General features: G+C 38.7%; 1 protein-coding gene and 1 long non-coding RNA gene across 2 annotated transcripts in view; one reads left to right on the top strand and one right to left on the bottom strand.

The window, feature by feature from the left end:
- ARHGAP15 (Rho GTPase activating protein 15) overlaps positions 1–3,983 on the top strand; it is a 660,617-nt gene extending 656,634 nt beyond the window's left edge. The window contains exon 14 of the mRNA XM_002749466.5: positions 3,633–3,983. Within this exon, the coding sequence (XP_002749512.2) occupies positions 3,633–3,816 (184 nt within the window). The 3' untranslated portion in view covers positions 3,817–3,983. The remainder of the gene's footprint in view (positions 1–3,632) is intronic.
- LOC144576662 (uncharacterized) overlaps positions 1–25,632 on the bottom strand; it is a 239,910-nt gene that overhangs the window by 91,302 nt on the left and 122,976 nt on the right. Inside the window, exons 2-3 of the long non-coding RNA XR_013518951.1 lie at positions 19,093–19,160; positions 18,571–18,685 (exon numbers count right to left, since the gene is read on the bottom strand). This is a non-coding gene — a long non-coding RNA (uncharacterized LOC144576662). The remainder of the gene's footprint in view (positions 1–18,570; positions 18,686–19,092; positions 19,161–25,632) is intronic.

The following is a 25,632-nucleotide window of genomic DNA, read 5'->3' as shown; positions in this document are numbered from 1 at the left end:
TCCCCCAGGGAGGCACTTGGACACGCAGCTCTAGCCTCCAAATCTTCCTTCTATAACTGTATCTTCATCTCTTTCCCCCTTCAGACTTCCTTGGTTCCCTCCCCTACATTTGGCCCTACTCTGGTTTCTAAGACCAGGTCTTTTGCCGAGCTGGAAAAATACAAAGAATGCTGCAGAAATAGTAAATAATCTAGCCCCATTTCAGTTTTCTTGCTCTCCAAGGCCTGAGTCCTTCTGGAGTGCTGAGTTGCTCATCCACCCACCTAAGCTCCTCCAAAGTTATAGACTCCTTCCAGATTCCACTCCCATAACCTCAGACTGTCCCTCCACCAATAAGCTCTTGGACCTCCCTTGATTTTTAGCCTTGCCTTTATGGATCTGACCCAGTTTTGGCTCCCAGATACCTTAATCTCACTGTGTCTGTGCCAACTAAAATTATAGCCATAATTAAATATATAACTGTATCTTCAATCCTCTATTTTTACATCACCATTTTGCCCTTTCAGATTTCCTGGACTCCAAGTCCTAATGTACTTCTACCACCCTGTTGGCCAAGATACCCCCTTTACCTTTGTACCTTCAATGCAGTCTTGATTTTGCTTCTACCTTCTCCATGGTCCATGACCTCTGAGCCCTGTTCTCTGCTAGAAAAATCTTATCAATTTAGACATTTGCTACCAATATGTAAAGTTATTAAAACAACTTTCATCTAATAAGTACTCAACTATTTATGTTATCTGTCTCCATAATTGCCTCTAAAATGTGTGTGTGTAAGGAATAAAGGAGTTAGCATCATAAAAAGGTATTCATTTAAAACCAAAAAGGAAAAACCTGCATTGCTGTATTGACTCTTACTAATGGCTTTTACAATATGCATGTCTGGGAGAGACTCAGGACAGATCTTAAACTGAGGTAGATGGGCATGTTAAAGAGAAGCAAAGGTCCATTCCACTTGCCCTCTACAGATAGGAGGATGCTTCATTCACTCAATAGGATTTTGGCAAATGAAAGAGCACTGTGGCACAGCTACTTATATTCCAAAGGAAACTCAATTTGAAGTCTCAGATAATTCACTGACGCTCTAAAAACACAAGAATCCCTTCCAGAAAAGTCCCCATGCCAACAGTGCTCACAGGTACAAATGCTCTCTTCTTAAAGCAGAAGAAAAGGGAAGATGGGAAGCAGCATATCCTGAATATTCAGTCTAAATTTGAATCATTTTGCACACAAGAAATCTACTATCACCAGGCTGTCAATTACAATTCTAAGAGGAAAAAATGAAAATTCAGACCTTCTTACAATGGATCGTATAGTCATGTGGAAGGTGGCAGAGTGAAAAGCAGGCCCAGTTACTAGGTCCAGGAGGCATTACAGACACGGGCAGTGAGGCTTCCACATGTATGAGACCCAGACTGCCTGGGCTTGAACACCAGCTCTGTGTGACACTGGCTATTACACCACTCTATGCCTCAGTCTTCTCATTTGTTGAATGAACTTAATAGTAGAAGCTACTTCATAGGATTGTTATGATGATGAAATCAGACAATAAAATTGCTTAGAACAATAGTTATTATCGGTCAGGTCACATATGGTTTTCAGACCACAGTACATGCCATGAGTTTGCTTGGTGGTGGGTAGGTACCAGGCAGTAGGCACGTGGCTTTGGCCCTGCTCAATCTCTTTCAAGAGATGGACAGCATGGCTCTCTTGGTCACAAAAGTGGGTCTTCAGAGATTCAGGTTTGTGAAGGGGGAAAAAATGCAGCAGTCCCCGTCATCTGTGGTTTTCCTTTCCGTTGTTTCAATTACCCAAAGTCAACCACAGTCTGAAAGTATGAAATGGAAAATTCTAGAAATATACAATTAATAAGTGGCACAGCATTTTGAATAGCATGATGAGTTCTCCCACCTGGGGCATAACTCCTCCCTTTGTCTAGAGTCTCCAAGCTGTCTGTACTCAGTGCCGTTAGTCAGAGTAGCCCTCCCAGTTATCAAATCCACTGTTGTGGCATCAAAGTGCTTATGATCGAGGATTCCTCATTTTACTTCATAATGGCCCCCAAAGCACAAGAGCAGCGATGCTGGCAATTCAGATTGCCAAAGAGAAGCTGTAACGTGCTTCCTTTCAGTGAAAGGGTAGAAGGTCTCGACTTAATAAGGAAAGAATAAAAATCGTATGCTGAGGTTGCTATGATTTACAGTAAGACTAAATCTTACATCTGTGAAATTGTCAAGAAGGAAAAATAAATTTATGCTAGTTTTGCTGTTTTACCTCAGACTGCAAAAGTTATGGCCACAGTGCATGATGAGTGCTGAGTGAAGATGGAAAAGGCATTACATCTGTGGATGGAACAGAAACATGTTCTAATTGATGGCAATCTGGTTCAGTTCTATCCAAGGTCTCAGGCATCCACTGTGAGAAACAGGTGGGAGGGGGGATCCTAGAACATATTCCCCAAAGAGATGGGGGGACTACTCTAATGCCAGTCTTTCTGCCTACTGTGATTCAGAGATATGTAGGCCCACTTAGGCCAAACAGAGGCCTACGAAAGTCCAACCAACACAACTATGTTCCACACTGAGTTCTGAAGCCAGAGACCCCACTGTCTCGTAATAAAAAAAAAAAAAAAAAAAAAAAAAAGTGTTCCTTTGCCTTGCTTTATTTTCTACACTCTTATTTCCCTTGTGTTGGGATGTCTGGTAGAATGAAGAGTTTGATATTTCTTAGCACCCTGTTCTTCCATATGCTGTCCTTATTTCCTTATCACTTAAACCCCACTCTTCTGAATTTTAATATAAAATCAAGTAGGCTTCAGCCATCAGAATAGTATTACTTTTTTAATTATCAGTTTCTGGGATAGGGCTTTATTTTCTTTTTTAGGAGTCCTGTGTTGGAACAGGCAAGTCATTACCATTAATAAAACCCAATCCTAGTGTTTCATTGGTATTCCAGCTCTCCATAGGGTCCTCACACAAGCAAATACATATTTGATTCCAATGGAGCTCTTTTCCTGTGCAAGTGCTACAGGATTCTGCATTTTATTGCAGCATAAGCTAAATTGGCTGTCCAAATGAATGGAGACACTTAGAATTTTGCCATATAGCAAACTGTCTCAGAACCTATCTCCTCCACAAAACATATTCCAATCAGCATTTGCCAAGAACACTTTACTCGGTGCTAATCATGAACAACTTAATTTTTTTCAGCCCTCATGTCTACCTTCAGCTATTAATTATACAGATATTGTTCTGGGTATTTTGTTTGGATTCTTACATATTTTTGCATGCCTCTTACCTGTCTCCTCAATTGTCGCTAAGCATTTCAAAGGCTGAATCATGTTAACTTCACAGTCATTTTTGCTGTTTAATGTATTTACTCATTCATTTCGCAAATATTTGTTGAGTACCCACAATACCCAGGTATTGTGGCGATAAAAAGTTGGACAAGGCAATGTATACTTTCACCAAAATTCATATGTTCTAATTCCATACAGTAAAAAGTATGTAGGGTAAAAGACTAAATAGTGCTGTAATATAGTTATTTTTTTTGAATGAGAAACCTTTTTTAATCACTCCAAAGTACCATTTCACTTCAAACTCCAGTGGAATATTTTTCTCTCTCTCTCCCCACAGGATAGTGGCCAAATCCTCCAAGAATCTCATGTCAACGCAAAGCTTAGGGATTGTATTTGGACCCACCCTTCTGCGAGCTGAAAATGAAACAGGAAACATGGCGATCCACATGGTCTACCAGAACCAGATAGCTGAGCTCATGCTGAGCGAGTACAGTAAGATCTTCGGCTCAGAGGAAGACTGACAGACAAGCTACTGAATACATCCACATCTGTCTTGATGCCTAATATTTTTACATTTCTGTAAACATATTTCTGAAACATTTTTTGCCTTTCAAGTGACAGATGCCTCATTTTGTGAAAACTTAACGATGATTTTAAGTTCCAAACATTTGAATAAAATAATTGACAATATTTGTGTATATGTGTTCTACATTAACCCCTTCAGTGTTATGCCTTCTAGCACTTCCAGGAGCACATTATGCATAACTCATGCTATTAAATAACATGGAAAGAACAGCACAGATTCAAAAATTGCCTTAATGCTGCTCCAGGGCATTGGGTGTGTGGTTGTGTACATGATGTGAGTGGGTGTGGCTGAGAGTAGGGGTGCATGTGCACACATGTGCCTCCCCAATATCCACGCTGCCTTAGGCATGACTCCATACTTACTTGGACACAGAACACAAAGAGGTAGGAGGGCAGAAGCTAATTTGTAAATAGAATGATGGAGATCAGGTTCACAACCAAAACAGATATATTTCATCTTTCCAGAACATTTTTGTATATATAAATATAGTCCAATTATTTGCAGTGCTATACAGTGAAATTCATAAATATAACATGTTGAATGGCAATTTTTCTCAAGAAAAATGACAGTTCAAAGCATTTGCCATTGAATTCTTTTATAAATACTATTTGTAGTCCCATAAACATACTATCTTATAAATTAGAAGCAAAATTAGTGCCCGGCAATTTTGATCTTTATATTACACAGGAATTGCATGACTGCTCATTTTTAATGTTAACATCCATTTTGAATCTTCATCAAACTGTATATCTTCCTTTTCCCTGGCTATGTCATTTTATGTAGAATTTTTATTATGCTTCTGAGGATGCTTTATTGGTGAATTACATTAAATCCATCTAGAAAGAACTTTTTTAAAAGCTTTTTTTCATATGCCCTAAGGATTACTTCACTAGACTTAGATTGCTTTATCCATTTGATGGTTACTTTCAGTTGTCATGGATAAACAAAAGGGTAACTGTCTAGAATATATCAAACATTGTTTTATTTTGAAAAGTATGTTCTAGTTGAACACATCTCATACTGGTTTTATGAAAGTCTTCTGCTGATAAAAATGTAGACTTGTGTTTGACAGCTTTTTAATCAAATTCAAATGGAATAAATAAAACTAATCCAGTGTGATAAAGAGTAAGTCAAGTTATCGATTTATTCATAAAATGAAAAATAAAGCATGTAAATAAAACTCATGAAGCACAGATCCAGAGCAAACACTTAGAGCAATAATGAGCTCCACAGCATAGGCTGTCTGTCTAGATGGAGTATTCAGAAGAGGGGGAGAGTCTGGTCAACAGACAGCCAGATGTGCAGGCAGCTCTAGCATCCATGGAGCTGCCTGAGGAAGCAGAGGACTCCCTTGCCCCTTTGAATGTCTTCATTTTAGCAATGGCGCTAGTAAGTGGGCGTGTGGCCAAGAACAGAGAAGCCATCACAATACCTGCTGAAGTGCAGTTTCATCTGAAAAACGTCACATGAATCAGAACCCCATGATCTGAAGTCGCCAGTAACAGCGGGTTGGCAGATTTGCTAGCTTTAATCGATTCTTAAATGTAAAATTATAATTATGCCTTTCAGAAAAACATGGAGATATGAAACAAGAGTTTCTGGCATTCTATTTCAAGTCCTTCTCATTTCCATGCCATTCCATACTCTCAATTAGGTCTTTCCCAAGCCTTTGATTACTTCCCTTTTTGAAGGGTTGGGGGAGAGTAGATTTAGTCGTTCTAGCATTAAAATCTTATCCCTTCACACATGTCCATCTTTAAAGTTATTCTGGAAGCATCAGCCAGAGAGAAGCAGCACTGAAAGCCAAAGAGAAGTGGCACTACCTGCTTTGGGCAGGGACTCACAGCCCCTTGTCTCTGCTGCTTTCCAGATTTATAATCTTCAAAAGCACCAGCTTCTTGATTTTCAATCTGATGGGATTTAGCCTGATTCAAACCCCAGCTGTGTCCTGTCCCCGCCTGCTAAGGGCATTTAATTAGAGAATGTGTTTCCTCTCCAGGAAAAGGCCATTCCAAGGTGCTGAGCCAAAGTGCCCATCACAGGATCTGACTTAACACACTAAAGGCATAAAAAGGGTTACACCAAAAAGTTACTAGATTCAGTAACATCTCAAATACAGCAACGATAGACATATCAAGTCTTCCATGTTTAAAAGCTGAGATTATAAGTATAGTAGGTTGACTAAGAGGATACATTTCATAAAACTGGTCAATATTCTCAAGCAAGAAGTCATGAAAAGCCACTGAGCATTTCTTTATCACATCGTTTGCACTATGCAAAATTCTAGGCACTGGTGATACAAATATAAAATAAGACAAATATTTCTACCCTCTGTAGTTTCAGTCCAGTGAGGGAGACTATCCCTAATGATTAATTACGGTTCAATACACAATCAAGTGCCTTAGCCACCTTGGTAAGCATGTAGACCCAGGATTCAGTACCTATACATAAAGATGCTCCAAACATATTGTTGAGTGAATGGGCAAACAGAACAGAAGCTATTCTGGAGATATTAACAATACTCAGTGGTTGACAGAAGACCAAAAAACTCAGTTACAGTTACTGTCCTCTGACTCTGTTACAGAGTCAGATGAGGCTTCATTGGGAAGGGAACCTTTTCAATCTAATCTTGACCAATGAAGACTTGCCAAATAAAAATGCTGAAGATGTACCAGGAAGCAGGAATGGCATGAACAGAGTCATGAAAGAACAGACATCTTCAAGGAAAAGTGAAAAGCTCATTGAATAAAGGGTGAAGTGCCTAGCAATTTCAGAATATGAAGCTACAGAAAGATGTTGGAATCAGATATAGACCACAATAAAATACTCAGATTTAATCCTGTAGGCCAAAGGGATTCCATCGAGGTTGTAAAGTCAGAAAGCTATAGAGAAACTTTGTTTCTTAGAGAATCTCTAAATTCACCAATGGGCAGGGGAAAAATTAGTTTGATGAGAGCAGCATTTTCTCATGTATGTGTTTGTGTGTTAGTGTATATGTGTTTGTAAAATTTGTAACACTTTCTAGGAATAAAATTATAATTTTATATTCTTAGGGTCAGTTCTAATTACGATGATGAAACATTTTAAGAAATTATAACCTAGTCTGTAGAATGGAAACACAAGCCCCTGGAAAATCAAGCTAGTTACTATGTCCCGTTTCAGCACGCTTTTACCTACCCAGGACATGGGAGGTTTCCTTCCCCTCTTTCTTATTGACACAAAAAGCTTCTTGGAGATGGTATATATTTCATCTTATATGTTGACAGTCTGACTTTCTTAGCGTGTGCCATATGACAGGATCACCGTGCCACAGCTAATAATTGAAAGCCATATGATGGTTCTCCCTATCCAATTAGAAAACAAAGGATCCAATTAAGAAAAAATTTAAAAGCTGTTAAAGGAAGCAATCACTTGCCAATGGTGCTGTCCTTACAGTTTAACACAGCTAGAAATTGACCTGTACTTCTCTTTTCCACATTTATTTTTGTGAATTTTAAGTTAATCACCCTGTCAATTCCTAATTAAAAGGCCCGGCAAAGATTTTCATCCAAAAAGGACTGTTGCTAAGGGTTCTGGGTCAAATTGCTCTGTTGTCAAAAATGAAAAATAAAACAAAAACATCAACTTTCTCCTGGGAAACTTACATCTTAATACCAAAAACTGAAGACTTTCTTGAAATATAATAATCACATTTTATATCTTCAACACTGTTTCATCTTATCTTTAGAACATAGATGGCTCTTTTTTTTTTTCTTTCTTTCTTTAAACCAAGGTTTGCAAACTCAGATGCTTTGGGGGCTGGGCAGTGATAAAAACGAGTCAAGAGGAGCAGGCAGCAGGCGTATGAAGCGGTAGCAGCTGTGGAAAAGTCAAGCTCAACGCCTGGCCAAAAGGGTCGGCTTCTACTCAGTTGGAGCTGATGTTGCTTATGTGGGAATGTGGGCTCAATGTTGCCAGACCTTCAGCTCTTTCATGAAAAGCCAGAAATGCAGGATCTTATGTGAAATCTGATTTTTAAGGGCACCAAATAAAACAGCTCAGTGGACTCAGCCCAAGGACCTCAATGTCACAAAACTTGCTCCCCAGAAAGTGGTATCACATGGAACACATTGTGGGGATGAGTGAATGAGCCAGAACAACGTGAAAGAGCAAAAAACATGCACACTTTGCACTTAGGAGAACTTACCGTGTCAACCCTGAGCAAATTATTTACTCTAACTGGGTCTCTGTTTTCTACTTGTCTTATTTTGCCTTTCAGGGCTATATAATGGAATTACATAGAGTAAATAAAGTGAAAGAAATTAAAACAGGTAATACGTCATGAAATTTTAAGTTATCCCTAAAAGATGTGGATGATGGATTTCCAGTTTATTGACTAATAATAACTTTATGTTCTGAAAACAATGAGAAGGGAGGTTGAAACCAAGTCAAAAAAAAAAAATCTTGAATAGCATACTAAGATGTGTTATCCTAAGTGTCTAGTCAATTTTGAGACCCTGAAAGTCTTTTTTTAGCAGGGAAGTAACTTTATCAAAGCCGTAAAGATTCTCATGGCAACATTTTGGAGTGGAATTTGAAGCAGGAAGAAATTATAGGCACCATTGCCAGACAGAAGATTATTGCTATAGGACTGTTAACGCAAGTCTAAATTCAGAGAGCAGCAGCACATAGAGAAACTGATACTATGGTGCATCATGCTATTAAACTTCTTTGAGGCTTTACCTGACATCTCTTCATTACGACTGCTAAGTGCAAAGGCCATCTCTTGTTATGCAGAACTCCCCCATACCAGGCCTGTTTCTGACTTACTTGCTAGATTGCAATGGAGGTTAATTCTGGATTCTGGCAATGTATTTGGCATTTGACAGTAACCATTTTAAGCTATTTTGGCCAAGTCATGCCCAAGTCATTGAGCGTGGATGGTACCAGCATTATCCCCAGATGATCGTAGGCTCACTTCTATCACACCCGGTTCTGACCTCTCCCTCCTTTCTCTTGAGCCAATATTGCTTCCCTGACCACCCAGAGGATCATCAAGTAATTAAGTCCTGGGAAGACTAATTTTAATTAGCTAACATTTATAGAGTACTTGTTATATGCCAGGAACTGCAACTGATACATATTGTTTTATTTAATCTTGGTAACTCTATGGTGGAAGACACTATTATTATCCCTGATTTATACATAAGGAAATTGAGAGGAAAAATAATGAAATTACCAAGTTCATGTATGTAAGTAGTATGTGCCAGGTCAATATTTGAATATAAATACGACCAAGTGGTCGTATATTGAATATAAATATGACCCACTGTACCATATGATCATTTAGTTAAGACACCAAAAAATTTAAGTGCATAAACATCCCCAACTATTTCTACTACTCGTGTGGGTACCTGATCACTCTCCTGTTAAAATACCTGATGAAAGTTTCACTTTCATATGAATTTTCATAGAAGAACAAGGGGGATATTATGCATTTTTTTCAAATAAATATAGAGTACCTCTGTTCTTATGAGTAGATGGTTAATCTCATTCATGTTATTTATATTAATTTTAATATTTGTGTAGCATTTCATTTGCCTACATGTTTCACAGACATTGTAATATATTTTCCTACTGCATTACAGAGAGGACAGAACAGAAGCATCTTTACCTATCTTTACAGGTACCTGTAGGGGTAGCTTCGACCCCACATTACATCATATTATGCTGTGTTGGATCATATTTGTCAGTATCCTGTTATCAACTATCATATCATACTGTCTAATATTGTATTGAACTAAAATCTGGCCCATTAGGGGTCCCTGTGAAAGATTTAAAAAGTGGGATCCAGCAGCCTTCCTCTTAAATATAACTGAAAAAGAGGCAGGCATCAAGACATGCCATGTCTCATGCTGTCAGAGTGATCCTGAATCATTCAAATGATGAGAATGCAGTGAACATTTTGTACAAAAAGATGACAATTTTCTGTAGTAGTATTGTCAAAATGAAAATGTCTAGCTGTCTTGGTAAGAGAAGCTGGAAGAAGAATACATACACACACACATAGACACACTCCATATAGACTTCTCCAGCGGATTTTTGCTATTTTTTGCTTGACGCGAAGCATGCAGGGTCCACAAGTTTCTCAAGTAATCATCTGGATTCTATAGAACACTCTTCTTTTAATAAGGAGAGCACTAAGAAAGCAGTGAGTGAGAGTGGCCACGCCATGCCCATGGCTGGGGCTCTGTACACATTTGATCGATCAATGAACCCAGACAAACACCCAGAACATAAGCAACATTAAATACAATTGTGATCCACTGTTGGGTTTCCTATCAAATTAAATGTAGCATCTTGCATGCAGCCAAATCACTGGAATTTGTGTTGACTCTTAGTCCCACCTAAACAAGGGCCACAGATAGACATTCCTTCAGCTACCTCTCTTGAAGTGTAAGTCCCCAAGAAATGCTTAACTAAATCACAGAAGCAGCAGAGAGCTGGTAAGATTCACCAATCTAACTCATACATATCTGACAGCAAATTTTGATATCCTGCTTCATATCAGCTGGGAGGAGGAAGAGGTCTTAGGCATCTGTGACACCCAGCAGCATCTTCCACTCCCCTTCCCTGCACTTATCCATGTGTGGTTTACATGTCAGACAAACGTTATAGGGCACAGGCATTCCGACCACATATGAAAATCTTAAAAGCCAAGAAATCTGGAAAATACAAGGCAGTGGCCTGAAAATCCTCACTTTCCTCTGGCACCATTTAAGCTGACAAGTTTGCTTGACACACGTGCATACACACGCGCATGTACACACACTGGAATTTGAAGAGCAGGAATGTAACCATTGTGCTAACCATTCCCACATCACTCGCAAAATGTATTCTAAGTCCATATTGTGCAGCATACTTGAAGACATGTGGATTTTTCCACATCATTTGGTGACATTTTACACAGTTTAATTTCTGCTCTTTCTTGCTAGACCCTACCTTTTTTTTCTCTCACAAACATTCCACCAATGGGATTTTCTTTAGCATTTTATCCTGGGCTCAGATTCCTCCCTTTTCTTCAGCATCTATTTGCATCGCTGCTACACAACTTTGCCATGATGTGTCTGTCAAATTTCAACCTCCTGGATTGAAAAGAAGGGGACACGGGTGTTCAACTGCCAAGGAGAGAAACCAGGTTAATGGATAGGGGTCAGTCTATGGGACATAAAGGGAAACCTCACAACTACAGGCAGAGGCCAACATGGAATACTCCAGAGAAACATGGTCCAGATCGGGATGTTCCATTCTTCCAGTCTCCTCACCAGACCAGGTGAAAGAAAGGCAGCGTTTAAGTTGGAGGAATACAAGTGAAACCAAAATTGGTTTGAGCTCACCATTTTTGTAGCTATCAGTTCTGAGGTCACAGTCACTAAAACTGGAAACTTAAAAATGACTTCAAAAAGGCAAACGCTAACTAGATTTCACACTGGATTTCATTTTACTTGGCATTACAGAAAGAATGCAGGTATTAAATAGACTGTTTCCTGTATACAATAAGGTTAATTAGTAGTGAGGGATGGAAAATCAGTGTAGACATAACTCTTTTCGACAGGTATCAAAAATAATCCCCTGATCCCCACAGACCCCAGCTGCATTGAAAGAGGGGTAATATAAAAGATTCTTTAAGCACAAAATTTTCAAACATTCTCCAGGTGTCCCCAGCACCAGTTAAATAGGCCCTGAGACCCCTGTGCACGGGCTGGCTCTCGCGCCATTCCTGGCTCTAACTTAAAGGCACAGCTACTCACACTGAATTTTGAGGTGCAGCATAAAAGCTCTCCATACAAAGCGGCCGGGATTGCAAACTGAGACAGACAGGAGAACAAAAAGAATAATATATTGCAGCCTGACTGGGTCTTCCCTAAGCTCCTTATCAATAAGGTTAATAAGGGTCTATGCAATTTACTGATCACTGTGATGCAACAACCCTCCTTGTGCTCCAAATCTCCACGTAGGCGCTGGCTTTTAATGCTTTTCTCAGCCAATCACATAAAAGCGCTTTTGCCCGCACCCCAGAGAATAAACTCCGGTTCACGATCCTGGCCTCTGTAAAATCCCTGGTCTGTTATTACACTTCTACCTGCCCTAGTTAAGCAGATTAACAGTTATTTCCTAGAATTTGATCTATGAGGTTCTTTGTAATTGAAGCTGGAGTACTCAGATATTACTAAAAAATGTATTTTTGAAAAACGCATTCCTTTTTTCTCTGGTTTAATTTTGTTATCCTCAATCATATGCATGATATTTAAAAAATCCAAATTTCTATCTCCTCTATAAAATACATGTCATATCAAAAAGGTGACAAGAGGGGGGAAAAGTAATTAGTGAGTTCACAGAGTTCAGTAGAAAAGTTAAAATGGAGTAACACATTACTTTTTATGTTAAGATTTCACAAGACAAATCTTGCCTGTGTTTTAATTGCATGTGACCCTGGCAGTCCTACTCTGAAATGAAGTGCCGTAAAATTAAAGATGACAGACGCTCAAAACAAGTCTTGTGATCTTGATTAAACTACAAAGACCACACTCTCTCTCTGCTGCAACTCAGATATCATGGGCTGTTTTATTTAGGGAATTGCTTCATTAATGCCTTCTTTGACTAGACATGTTTATTATATTTTAAAAAAAACTGAATATGGTGATATCTTGTATAGCTAAATAATTCCCCAAAAAAACCAAGTTATAAATGAAGGGTGTTAAAATATCCCGGAGACCTAATACTTCTATAAATGCTCACAATTTTGTGTGTGTGTGTGTGTGTGTGTGTATCTATCAATCATATACAATTGAATGTGGACATGTGTGGATATATATGAACATGTTCATCCTATCCTACCCTAGGAATCTCTGCTATAGTCTGAGAAGCAGAGCAATTATTCTGCTGTATTTCCTTAGCCATATAAAATTTCCCAGGCCAACGGAATGTAAAGAATTTTACATTATCCTATAGAGACAGCTTCTTAGAAACCCCGTTTGAAATTTTAAAGTTCCCAAGTAGAGTCTGAGAAGAAAACTGGATTTGATTCACACCTGATTTTTCAAAATTGTTACCAAATCATTCCACCTAAATTATGTGAAACATAGAAGAGATGCTTTTAAATCCTTCTTCTCCCCTTGGGGGCGGGGGTGAAAAAAAGAATTTAGAGCAAAGTCCTTATATCATTATACTGTTAGTGTCTCTTCTATATGTCTCCATTCACCAGGTCCTTTTTCAAAACTCAAGCCATGTAGGTCAGGCCCTTGTCTTTAGCATGAGTAGGAGAAATATTCATGACCAGGGTCTTCTCCATTCTAAAGTTCTATGATCCTGTTATTTTGTTGTATTTCAAGAACAATATTTTCAGTTCATATGTTGAAATTCATTAATTTTATTTCATTTCAAGAAACAAGAGGACACTGTAACACTGTATTTGTAATATGCACTGGCTATATGGGTGTTAATATTCAACAGGAATATATGGTTCACCTGAGAATCAGAGCTGGGAAATCTGGTTTCCAGAATTCACTTTTTCATGAAGTATTCATCAATCCAGAGAAGTCTCCATACATGTCTCAAATTTCTTCATATTCAAAGTACATATGGCAGTTTTTGCCCTATCTAACAAAAAGTATTGTTGTGAAAATACAATACTATTCATTAAAAACTCTTTGAATAAAAATATGACTGGGGCTTCCCAATCAGCATTATTTTTACTACAATTTTTCTATCAGTAGCCTTCAATAAACACAAATGCTTTTGCATTTATAAGCCAACTGACCCTCTAACTTATACTATTCTCTTAAAAGTCTTCATACTTGCCTTTAAAATGAAATGCTTATTCCTGTATATTTTCTCCACACTGTCAAAAATTCTCAGGTGAAAGATATATCATGTCTTTCATATGGGAGATTTTTATTTGATAAGATAACTCAAGATTCTGGATATGAGAAGGTGTTTATTAGCACCTAATTGTGCACAGCATCGGGAGATTATGTTCCGCTCAGAGAACTGCAGTTACATCTACTTTCAGCCTCTCAGTCTCTCTCTGCTTCCAGGCCTACTTCCGTGGCTCTCTTTATCTTTTTCTATCTCTGTGTCTCCTTCTCTGTTTCTCTGTCTGTCTTTATTCCCACTCTCTACCCTGACATTCATGCAGGAATTTTAACATAGGTTTCATGGGCCCCTGGATCCCTGGACTTCAACAGATGCATGAACTCTCAGAACCTTCATGCTAGATTTTTGGCACATTTTTCTGGAGTCCAAGTCTGGAGTTCTCATATTCTCAAAGAGCTCTGTGACTAGGAATTCGTGTTCCCAGCCTGTCAATACTGCTATCTTTTGTCTAAATTGAACTGCAGATGGGTCACTGTCAATCAAATTCCAAGTTCTATTAGGCCCTGAGGAGTCTCCATGGCTTTCTGTCCAACAGCCTGACAGTACAAGTAAGTCCAAGGGGCTAACTATAGCTCCAACCAAAGTTAGTACATACCAAAAAAATAATTCAATCCTTAGAGAAATTCCCATTTATAATTGATAAAAATAATAAATGGAGGTACCCATGAAATTAAGATACTTTGCCTATAATTCAAAAGAAGATAGTTAGTGTTTTAAGAATAAATCCAACAGTAACACAAGTGGTCCATTTTCACAATGCCCATATGTAAACTGTGCCAGACACATGTCTTGTGCCTGTGTGGTACTTCCACACCATTAGCTGCCACAAATCAAAGGGAATGTCATTGCTTTTAATAGGATTACATAGAACCCAGTAACAAGCAAGAAGACTAGCTTTAGACTGAGTAACTGGCCAGTAATTTGGATGTTTAACCAACTGATTGGCTGCCAAATTGACAGGTCATCCACACTGAACTAGCCACTATTCCATGAATTTTCATGACTAAGATCACAATGGTTCATTTGCATGTGTGAAATTCCGCTGTGAAGCTGGCTTTTGAACTGGCTAGCTCAGCCAAAGATGTGTTTCACAGTGCCATGCATTAGTGCCCCAGAAATACCATCACATGAAGGGAGCACAGATCTTCCCAGCCCCTTGTATGTAAACACAATCTATCAATAGGAGGGCCAGTCAACACAGATGGTAACAACCAGAAGGTAAAGAACACAGGGAAAAAATGGAACATTAGAAAACTAAGATTAGCAACAAGAATGAGCATTTGGATGAGAAAAGTTTAAAGTCTTCAGGTCTCAAGAAAAGTTTAGAATTTGCATGGAGGTATTGCTAAGGGTAACTTCTTACGCAGCAAATATTCAGTACCTATCTGGGCATCCATGTCATTATCAACCAACAATTGTCAGCCTTATGCACAATACAGTGGTACAGAAGTGAGGATAACAAACACAGACCCCAGAAACAAAACCTTTTTCTTAAGGGATTTATTATATAGTCATCGATGAAGAGAGATGAGGCAAAAAAACAAACAAAAATCATAATGTTCCACACTTACTACCAACTTACTACATGCCAGTTATCTTGCAACAATTCTATGATGGAGGAAGTAAGGTAATGAATATTTCAAAGATGAGAAATTGTAAGCTTAGAAAACTTATATCATTGCCCAAGGGAAGAGAGCTAAGAAGTGACTTTGAGACGGGTGTGTCTACCTTTAGACAAATATTTTTAGCTCCTCTGTACCAAAAAGATAAGAAGTATTAGAGTATTACTCCAAATATAGTTGCTTTAACATTATTTATAATAGAAAAATAATATAAATATATAGTAATATATAATCAAGTAATTACATAAAGGAACATTTATATGATGAAATATCATGGAGACATTTAAAATCAGTTGTGTTTAAATACTATTGGCAAAAGAAATTTGCTAATGGAAGGAAGCAGGTTACAAAATCATAGGTACAATATGATGCTATTGTTTATATGCTGTATTATGTATAGACACACACACAACAAAATATTAGCAGTAGTGATCCTCTGGTTGTGAGATTGTCAGTAATTAATTTTCTCCCATTGCTCCTGGCACATCTTCAAGTTTTTGCTTTTGGCATTTGTTACTTTCATAATTAGAAAAAGCCCAAGTATAATTTTAAAAATATATAAGTGATAATTTAAGGCTATATATGGTAATTGATACAGACAAAAAGTTCTATAGAATTTCAAATGAGATCATGTTAAATGAGGGCCTGGATAAACCAGGAGAGGCTCCATGATAGAAGGGGGTCTTGAACAGTTGACTCAAGGAATAAAGGAAGTCATCGAGGCAGAGGTGTGACACAAGCAAAGGCCCAGAGATGAAATTGACAAGATGTATTTGTAAGACCAGTTTGAGTGCCCATGGAGGAGTTAGAGGGACAATTGGCTTTGCATCTTTTATGGATCATCTTTTAAAAGGGAGAACTAAGGAAAACAAGGTTGGCCAGGCACAGTGGCTCACATCTGTAATCCCAGCACTTTGGGAGGCTGAGGCAGGCAGATCACCTGAGGTCAGGAGTTTGAGACCAGACTGGCCAACATGATGAAACCCCATCTCTACTAAAAGTACAACAAATTAGCCAGGCACAATGGTAGGCACCTGTAATCTCAACTACTCAGGAGGATGAGACAGGAGAATCACTTGAACCCTGGAGATGGAGCCGAGATCACGCCACTGCCCTCCACTTTCGGCAACAAGAGCGAAACACTGTCTCAAAAAATAAATGAATAAATAAATAAGGAAAACAAGGTTGCCTTTAATGTGACAAAATTTCTCAAACACAAAAGCATGGAGCACCAGACGTGTCCTTTAGTGTAGGAGCCCAGTTCATGAGCCAGCTTCACAGCAGAATTTCACACATGAGAAGACAGGTAAGGGCCAAATTTTGGAAGCCCTGTAATGCCAAGCAATAGAGTTGGACTTTATCCTGTAGTCAGTGGGGGACCTTTGAAGTTTTAAGCAGGGGGGTAATGACAGCAAAACGTTTCTGTAAAATTAATCTGGCAACACCAGGTAGGTGGATTGAAAGGGAAACATCTACATGTGTCTTTTCATAGGCTTCTCCATGTTGGAAATATATATATATTTTTCTGTAGATATAATCCTATCTTTCTCAATTAGGATTATAAATCCTTGAAAAGAAAAACCATGCCTTACATATCTTTGTATCTCTAACATTTCTGAGCCATGGAGAAAGTATTAAATCATTGTTAAAGATGCCAGCTTTGGATTCAGATAGTTCTGTGTGTGACTCCCAGTTCCTTAAAGCAGCAGCCTGACCTCTCCAAACTTCAGTGTGCTCACCTGTAAAATGGCAACACTAACACTCACTTCATAGGATTGTGGTGAGGATTACGTGAGAGGATGAGATTGTATATGCAAAGCCTTGGGGGGGACAAGTGTGCACTAATTGGTAACTATAGTTTTAGCAATCACTATCATGCCCAAAAAAGTTATTAAGACAAGTTAACTGGTAACAATGTTGATGCTTCTTTTGACTCCTTTAGACACTGAGTGGAAGAGTGTGAACCAAATATAACTGAGAAGCCAGTTATTCTACAGGCAAAGTTGGACACTAGAAAAATTTAAGTCCACTGAACCTATTACATATAGAACCCAGCAGGACAGGAGTTTGGAAGCCAAAATAAATCTTGAGCAAGTAAAAAGAGCTAGCTGGCTGGTACAGGCTGGCTACAATATTAAGTAGTATCTGTGCAAGGACTGGGCTACACCCCCAGTCATGAGAACAAATATCTGACAGAAGCTTTTCCAAAGGAAACTTTCCATTAAATTTCTGTTAACCTATATTATCATAATGTAACCTTACTTCACAGTGTGCACTACATATAGTGTGAACAGGTAGACACCTCTGTGGCATGGATTAAAGTGCCCAAGCTCTCTGAGAAATAACAGATTCTTGATCTTGGACAGGAAATGTACAAAGTGTGACTCTGGAGCAGCTCATTGTGCCCAAAGACAAGGGAACCACCAAAGAGTAATAGAATTGGCTCAAAAGGTGCCAAAACCAACCTGAAGAGACTTCTACTGGCATAAGATGTCATAAACTGAGCAGCACAATGTGTAATAACTATAGTAGATCAAAAGATATCAAAAATGTTTCCTAAATCCAGGTAACAATACTAACAAAATAAAGGAAATACAAATTCACTGCTCACCAAAAAAAAAAAAAAAAAAGACGCAAAGAAAACGAACATTCTGAAAACTGATATCAAAAGGAAACAAACCAAGCACTTATTCTGACTCTCATATGAGTAGTATTTCAGGATAACCAAATAGTTGATTAGGAGAAATTTTAATAAAATTTCAGCTAAGAAATGCAAAAGAAAAATTTTACACATACTCAAAAGTAGATAGAATAATGTAATAAAGCTCTAGATATTCGTTGCCTAGCTTTAACAGGTAGTGACATTTTTCTAATCTTATCTCATCTGTCTACCACTTTTTTTTGTTTGAATGTTTTAAAGCACATTTGAGCCATTATCTCATTTCACCTGTAAATTTGTTAAAAAGGTACCTGAAAAGGTCCTCTGTTATACAGTCAGAAATTATACTGCAGGTAAAACAAAACTAGATCGGACAGAAGTGACTTTTCATGAGTTATCTCACCTAACCATCTGTGTTAGCCCATTCTCCCACAGTAGCAACGACATACCTGAAACTGGGTAATTTATAAAGAAAAGAGTTTAATTGACTCACAGTTCCACAGGCTGTACAGGATGCACGGCTGGAAGACCTCAGGAAACTTACAATCATGGCAGAAGGCAAATGGGAAGCAATTACGTCTTAACGTGGCAGACCAGGAGAGGGCAAGCTAAGGGGAAAACACCATACACTTTTAAGCCATCAGATCTCATGAGCACTCACTCACTATCATGAGAGACAGCAAGGGGAAACCTGCCCCCGCCCCATGATTCAATCACCACCACCAGGCCCGTCCCTCCAACATTAAAGATTAAAATTTCACGTGAGATTTGGGTGAGAACACAGAGCCAAACCATGTCACCATCCAATCAACTTACAGAGCATTGAAGAAATTTAAAAGACAAATTCATTTTCATGAGTCAGATGGGGGAAGGGTACAATAACTGACCACTGCTCTCAAAATGGACACAGAGCCCAAGAAGCAATAGAGACCAATGAAAACTGTCATGATGGGCTGCAGTTATCTGGCTGTAGTGCATTTCAATCTACTTGACAATAAAAAGAAGCTTTATTTACCTTTCTAAGTAAATCTTAGGCCTGGACTACTCCTGCCAGCCGCACCCCAAAGTGATTCTCAAGTGTATCTATGAAGGAATCAAAATAAAAAGTCACAAAGAAGACCTATTTAATCTCAGAAATTTTCCTTTATATGATCTAATCTCTTCTTTCCCCTTAGATGAGTTATTTAAAAGTTCTACAAATAAATCCACTCTCCCAGGTGAGCACAAACTGACTTGTATAACTGCCCTCTATATCCAAGAAATTGATTTTTTGTTAGCGTTTAGATTCTTCAAAATACTGAGGAAGGCTGCCAAGAAGCTTGTGGCATTACAGTTGCTGTTATCCTGGCCAATGTAAGTATGTCTCAAAGCCCACAGGTTGATATTCAATGAATTCAACAAAATGATTTCACAGCAACAAATCAGAGAAAACATGCATCTATACATTTAATATAAAATTTTATTTTTCCAAGGACCCAGGCTCGATTTTTATGTCTCGATTTTTAAAATTTCTTCTCTCTCATATTTTCAATATCATGGCTACGACTTTGTTAAAAATCCTTTTTCACCTCTGCTTATATAACTTTAAATAATATTCTTCATTTACCTTCATTAAAAAAAAAAAAATCTACTCTTCAATCAGCCCTGAAAGAGAAATACTGTCTACTTTGTTGGTGTCCTATGTGACAATAGGAATTCTAGAACCGTAACACAGAAAAAACAGAAAGGCAGCAACTTATTTTCTTTGAGACACATAGAAGGGTCATTTCCCCAAAAATATTTTTTCTATTTTTATGCCATAATGCCTGAAAACTCAGTCACTTGTGAGGGGGGTGAGTGCTATGGTTTCAGTGCCCTCTCTCAAAACACATGTTGAAACTTGATCCCCAGTGTGTTAATACCAAGAGGGAGGGCCTTTAAAAGGTGATTGGATCACAAGAGCTCTGCCCTCCTGAATGGATCAATCTATTTACGAATTAATAGGTTCATAGGTTAGTGGGTTATCATGGGAGGGGCACTGGTGGCTTTACTGGAGAGGAAGAAAGGCTTGAGTGAGCATGGTAGTGCACTCAGTCACCTCACCATGGAACATTCTGCCACCCTTCAGAGAGTCCTCACCAGCAAGCAGGCTCTTACCAGATGTAGACTTCTCAGCCTCCACACATTGCTTTCCTTTATAAATTACCCAGTTTTAAGTATTCTGTTAGTAGCAACAGAAAACAGACCAAGACAGTGAGAAAGACATTTTAAAAGGAAAATGTATGACTTGTTTTTGAATAATTTATAAGCCATTTTACATTCATGAACACAGTAGCCCACATGGACCTTTCCATCCAGCAGACAGCAAGGCAGATTCATCTCTCATGGGCTGCTGCTGTGGTAGGAGCTTCTAGGAGTGGCACCTGGGGGTGAATCCTGGGGACCAGACTCCGGCACACCAGACCAACATGCAAAATTCAGATGAGAGGCAGGGCCCCATGTAGGGGATAGCTGTCCAAATGCATGTCACTTGTTTGACACATTCATTGCAAAGACATTGCTCTAGCTGCTTTGGGGAATATCAAAATGAAATGAATCCTGAGGCCAGGAGTCGTGGCTCATGCCTGTAATCCCAATACTTTGGGAGGCTGAGGCAGGCAGATCACCTGAGGTCAGGAGCTTGAGACCAGCCTGGTCAACATGGTGAAACCCTGTGTCTACAAAAATACAAAAATTAGCGGAGTGTGGTGGCATGTGCCTTTAATCCCTGCTTCTCGAGAGGCTGAGTCAGAAGAATGGCTTGAACCCAGGAGGTGGAGGTTGCAGTGAGCCAAGATCATGCCACTGTACTCCAGCCCTCTGTCTCAAAAAAAAAAAAAAGCAATGAATCGTGAAATAATGAAATAATAAATCTTGACTACTTCACATAGCACAGTATTGGTTAGCTCAAATTCAAAATTTGGAAAATACGGTTTTTAATATTATTCATTTTTGCTTCTTTACTTTCACTTGGACTCTTAAGACACACACATATATATGTTTTGTTGAGAAGTTAGTACATATGCACATATGACATACATCTATGACTTTTTATCCATAAAATTCCAGTTTGTGGTAGGAATGCTGGATACTAAGTCATATGGCTATCAGTCTCTTAGACTTGAAACTCAGCTCAGTTTAAACCATCTTTCATGAAAGATCTAGATCATTGACCAAATGTGTGGGTGAATGGGAGGCAGCTTTAAATCCAAAGCAATGCCTGAAATGAACATTCTAGAAGTTAAAGAGGCATTTTGGGGTCAGAGTGCAATAGGCAAAGTAGTATAATAGAAACCCACCAGCTTTAGGGTCAAATGAACTTAGCTTTGACTCCTGCCTCTGTTGCATCTACTGGCTGTGTGGCTGGGTATAAGTTACCTCAAAGTCTCGGCCTTCTGACCTATAAAACAGGGATACTAATACCCACCTAACACCATTGTTGTGAGTATTGAATGCAATAATGTACAGAGAGTCCCAAACATGTTAAACATCCTCAATAAACAACATTCGTTGCTTTTGCCACCCTTATGTCAGAAAACAAAGCAAAACAAACATGCAAACTAAGACCCTGGAGGAACAGTGGAGATATTTGAGTTAGTACACAGATGTTTTCCCTCCTATTTCCACATTCCACACCACTTCAGTCTGACCCAAAAACACAGACGCCAGTCAGAAGGGAGCCCACCCAAGAATCACACAGATAGATGCCAAATTTAATTAGTCCTTGATTTAAATATAAGAACATTATATTTTATGACTCAATTCCTAAAGTTACCCTCAGGCCACAGGTATATAATAGCCCCTAACTTTTTTTTAATGCTAAAGTATAGTAATTATAAAGAAAAATATAATAAATGTGCATCAACCCACCCCCACCCAACTGCAGAATGATAGCACTTCATCAAACTTGCTTCAGACTTTTTAAATAACAGAAAAGAAACTTTGCAGATAAAATCGATGTGTCTTTTGTTTCCTGCCTGTAGTTCATTCCCTTCCCACCTCAGAAGTAACCACTATAATGAATATGGCATGGATTCTTCTGGAAAAAAAAAAATCAATGTTTTAGACTTTTACCACATAAGTTGCATATATAAACAATATATGTATTATGTAGCTTGCATTTTTTATACATGGATACTCTGTTTCATTTCAAAACTTACTTTTTCACTTTCATGTTGTTTTTACCATCTGGGCAGTCTGGTATACGGATGTAGTTCACTGGTTTTAAATACGATATAGCAACTAATTTTTTGTAACCAAGGGAGGAAAAATTCAACCCAACACTTTTCTCCAGGATCCTTGGGACACACATTTGCCATTCCAGAACTGATTCTGTCTCCTGCCTTCTTGCAGGCGTGTTTCCTTTTACCTATGAGTTCCTTTGTGGTATTAATGGTTATAATTCATTCATTCATTCAACCTATATTTACTGTGAGCCTTGCATAGGAAAGGCACTGTTTTAGGTTATGGAGATACAGAATGTATTGAATCTGACCAGGTCCCTGCCCTCAAGTAGTTTGTGTTCTACTGGAAGCAGCAAACAACACATAATTAGTCAAATAAACAAGATAGTCTTAGCTTATAACTTCTCTCAGAGAATAAAGACAATTATACTATGAGGATATGGAGTGGTGATAAGATATCCACTTTAGGTAAGGCAGGGTCCACTTTAGAAGGTCTAAGAGGTGCTTATATTTCACTGGAAGTTTTAGAAACAAATATGAAAGGAGACAGCACATGATAAGACCAGAAATCAACATTCCAGGGAAAGGCAACCACAAGGGCATAGCTGAGCTCATTCATGCAGTTTTGACACAGAAGAGAGAGAAGCACAGTGGGAAAATAGTGAGGCAGGAAGTATTTTGTGATGACACCAGACAGAGCAGAGGGAGCCCTTTGGGGAGTTACAAGGTGTCCAGGCTTCATTCTAAGTGATACTGGAAGTCTAAGATCATTGTAGTCAGGGGAGCTACATGATCTGATTTAACTGATCATTGTAGTTTCTGGGTATGGAAGGATTACAACAGTTGTAGAATGGAAGCAGGGAGACCAAGCAACAGACAATGGTGTGGATAAGGATGGAAGCAGAGGAGATGGAAGTACCTTTCAGAAAAATGATCAAGATGACACATGGATGGATTGATCTTAGAGAGTGAAGAAGAGCAGCAGGAAATCAGGGACCTTTCCATCTAAGATGCTGGATGTTAGTGCCATTTATTGCAATGGTAAAGATTGGGGAGCAAAGATAGTTTAGTCAAGGGATAAATCAAGACTTCTTTCTTAAACACATTAAGTTTGCAATGACTAGATGTCTACCACATATCCAGGAGGACGTTCTGAATAGGCAATAAGTATTTGGGTCTCATGGGAGAAGGTACAGCCAGAGATATAAATATAAACATGTGTGTATTATTTAAAGCCATAGGCTAGATGAAGTCAGCTAGGGAGAGAAGGCGGCTGAAGATAAGATGGTCTAGGACTGGTCACAGGTCACGCCAACATTTAGAGGAGAAATAGGGGAGTGTCCATTGAAAATGACTGGGAAAGTGTAACCAAAAAGACAGGGGGAAACTGAAGAATCCCAGGGCAATGTGGTGTCGAGGCAACTAAGGAAAGGTGTGCCTCACGGCACTCCACTTTTAATGGAATGGAGAAGATGGATCTGGCTTGGAGACCATGAAGAGTGGCAAAGAAGAGATTACATGAACAGTTTAGTCAATTTTTAGGGAAATTTTGCTTTGAAGCATAGGAAAGGACTGTGGGGTCAATAGAGGTTTGTTGTTTTGTGGTTTTATGTTTTGTTTTGTTTTCTGTTTGTTTGTTTTTAACATGAAAGATCCTTGTTTTGGCATTCTTACATGCTAGTAAGAACCAGCTCAGAAAAGAAAACTGATGATTCAGGGAAACAAAGTCCTCAAGAAGGCAGCACAAGGGAAGAAATGTGTACAAAAGAAAACAACAGGCAAATTGAAGGAAGACAGATGGGTCCATGCACAGTTGGGTATGTTAGGAGGTGGGAACATTAAAATGTACATCTCTGATTAGTTTCTTTTACCCTATGGCTGGGTGACTAGCCAAGAATAGAGAGGGAAGTATGTGGAATGTTCTAGGTGAGAAGAAATAAAGAAAAAGCTGTTTTTAAGAAGGTAAAAAGAGGAGTCTAAGAAAGTCTAGCAGTATTGAGTATAAGTTTTATGAAGGCAAGGAACTATTTGTTCACTGTTCTATGTAGCTCTGAGCAGAGTGGGCATTCTCCATGAAAAATGGATGAATAAATGAATAGGGAGAAGAGATGATGGACATTTAAGTTATATCAGGGTTAATTTTGCCACATACTATAGTAGAAAAAGACAAGAGCAATTTTGTCGAAATAAGACAAGTATAAATAATAGATCTTTACATGTAATGGATATTACAGGGGCCAAGGGAAAACTTCTTTGCCCACTGAAGGTTTACTTAAAATCAACTGACAAAAGACAGATTCATAGGAGACAGATATACAAGTTTATTAGTGTACATGAGGGAATATCAGAGTGATGACTCCATCTACCATGCAGTGGGATACAGACAGTTATATACTTCACAGGGAAAAGGGAGATGGGGAAGTGTGGATGATTTCAGGGGCATAGTGATTTTTAGAGGGAATACAATGGGCTTGAAGAACATACAATGGCCTGGGACAATATCTGTTGGGACCAGAGAGCAGGCAACGGCTTGTGACATAAGCCAGTTCAGTTATGTTGACAGACTTTGGTCTTTCTTTCTGTGATATTAATTCAGTTAATTAAAATGTGGGGAAGAAACAAGAGGTAATAGTTCTCTTCTTTGGCAGGTTGGTACTTTAGGCAGATGATGGAACTTCAGATAACAACTTCATCCTGTGCTTTGAGAGAAACAGAGATTGAGAGACAGGAGCAGGGAATCTCAGAGACCTTGAGGCTCCTTTAGCTCAGCATGTCAAAGTGCCATTTTTTGGGGTACTGGCATTATCAAACTGGGTGAAGATCAAGGAAGAGGATGATTTCTTTAGCCAGTGAATTTGAGTTTCTGACCAAACAAAAAAGAAATTAAACAATATATGTAATACATCAAATGGGCTAAAAACATAAGAGATGGCAGGCAACACAATGACTACATTAAGACTTTGGAGGTGATGCAGGTACAAGTGACGAAAAGGTCTTGGATGAATCATGGATGAAGCCAAGTGAGAAAATAACTATTAGGAACAAGAAAGTCTAGGAACCATGAGGACAAGGTATAGAATGAGTCATCCATGTGGTTATTTGAAGTCTCAGCAAATTGTTATCGAAATGGGAGAGGAGAAGAAAGATAATGAGGCAAGGGTGGTAGCAGATAGCATGACCCTCAAAACATGACCTTCAGCAGGGAAAGCAACAGCCTAAAAGTGGCAACAGAGTACAAGGAAATGTATCTTCTAGCTCCTGCTCCTGAGCTAGGTGAAGGGGGTGGGGGGGAACAACCTTTGCTTAAGAGACAAGTAGGGAAAGTGTCCTCAAGGAAGATGGGTTTCAGTTGA

The sequence above is a fragment of the Callithrix jacchus genome, chromosome 6, assembly GCF_049354715.1.
Source record: "Callithrix jacchus isolate 240 chromosome 6, calJac240_pri, whole genome shotgun sequence".
Classification (NCBI taxonomy): Eukaryota; Metazoa; Chordata; class Mammalia; order Primates; family Cebidae; genus Callithrix; species Callithrix jacchus.
The sequence above is the reverse complement of the archived record's forward strand: the minus strand, read 5'-3'. Positions and strand labels throughout refer to the sequence as shown.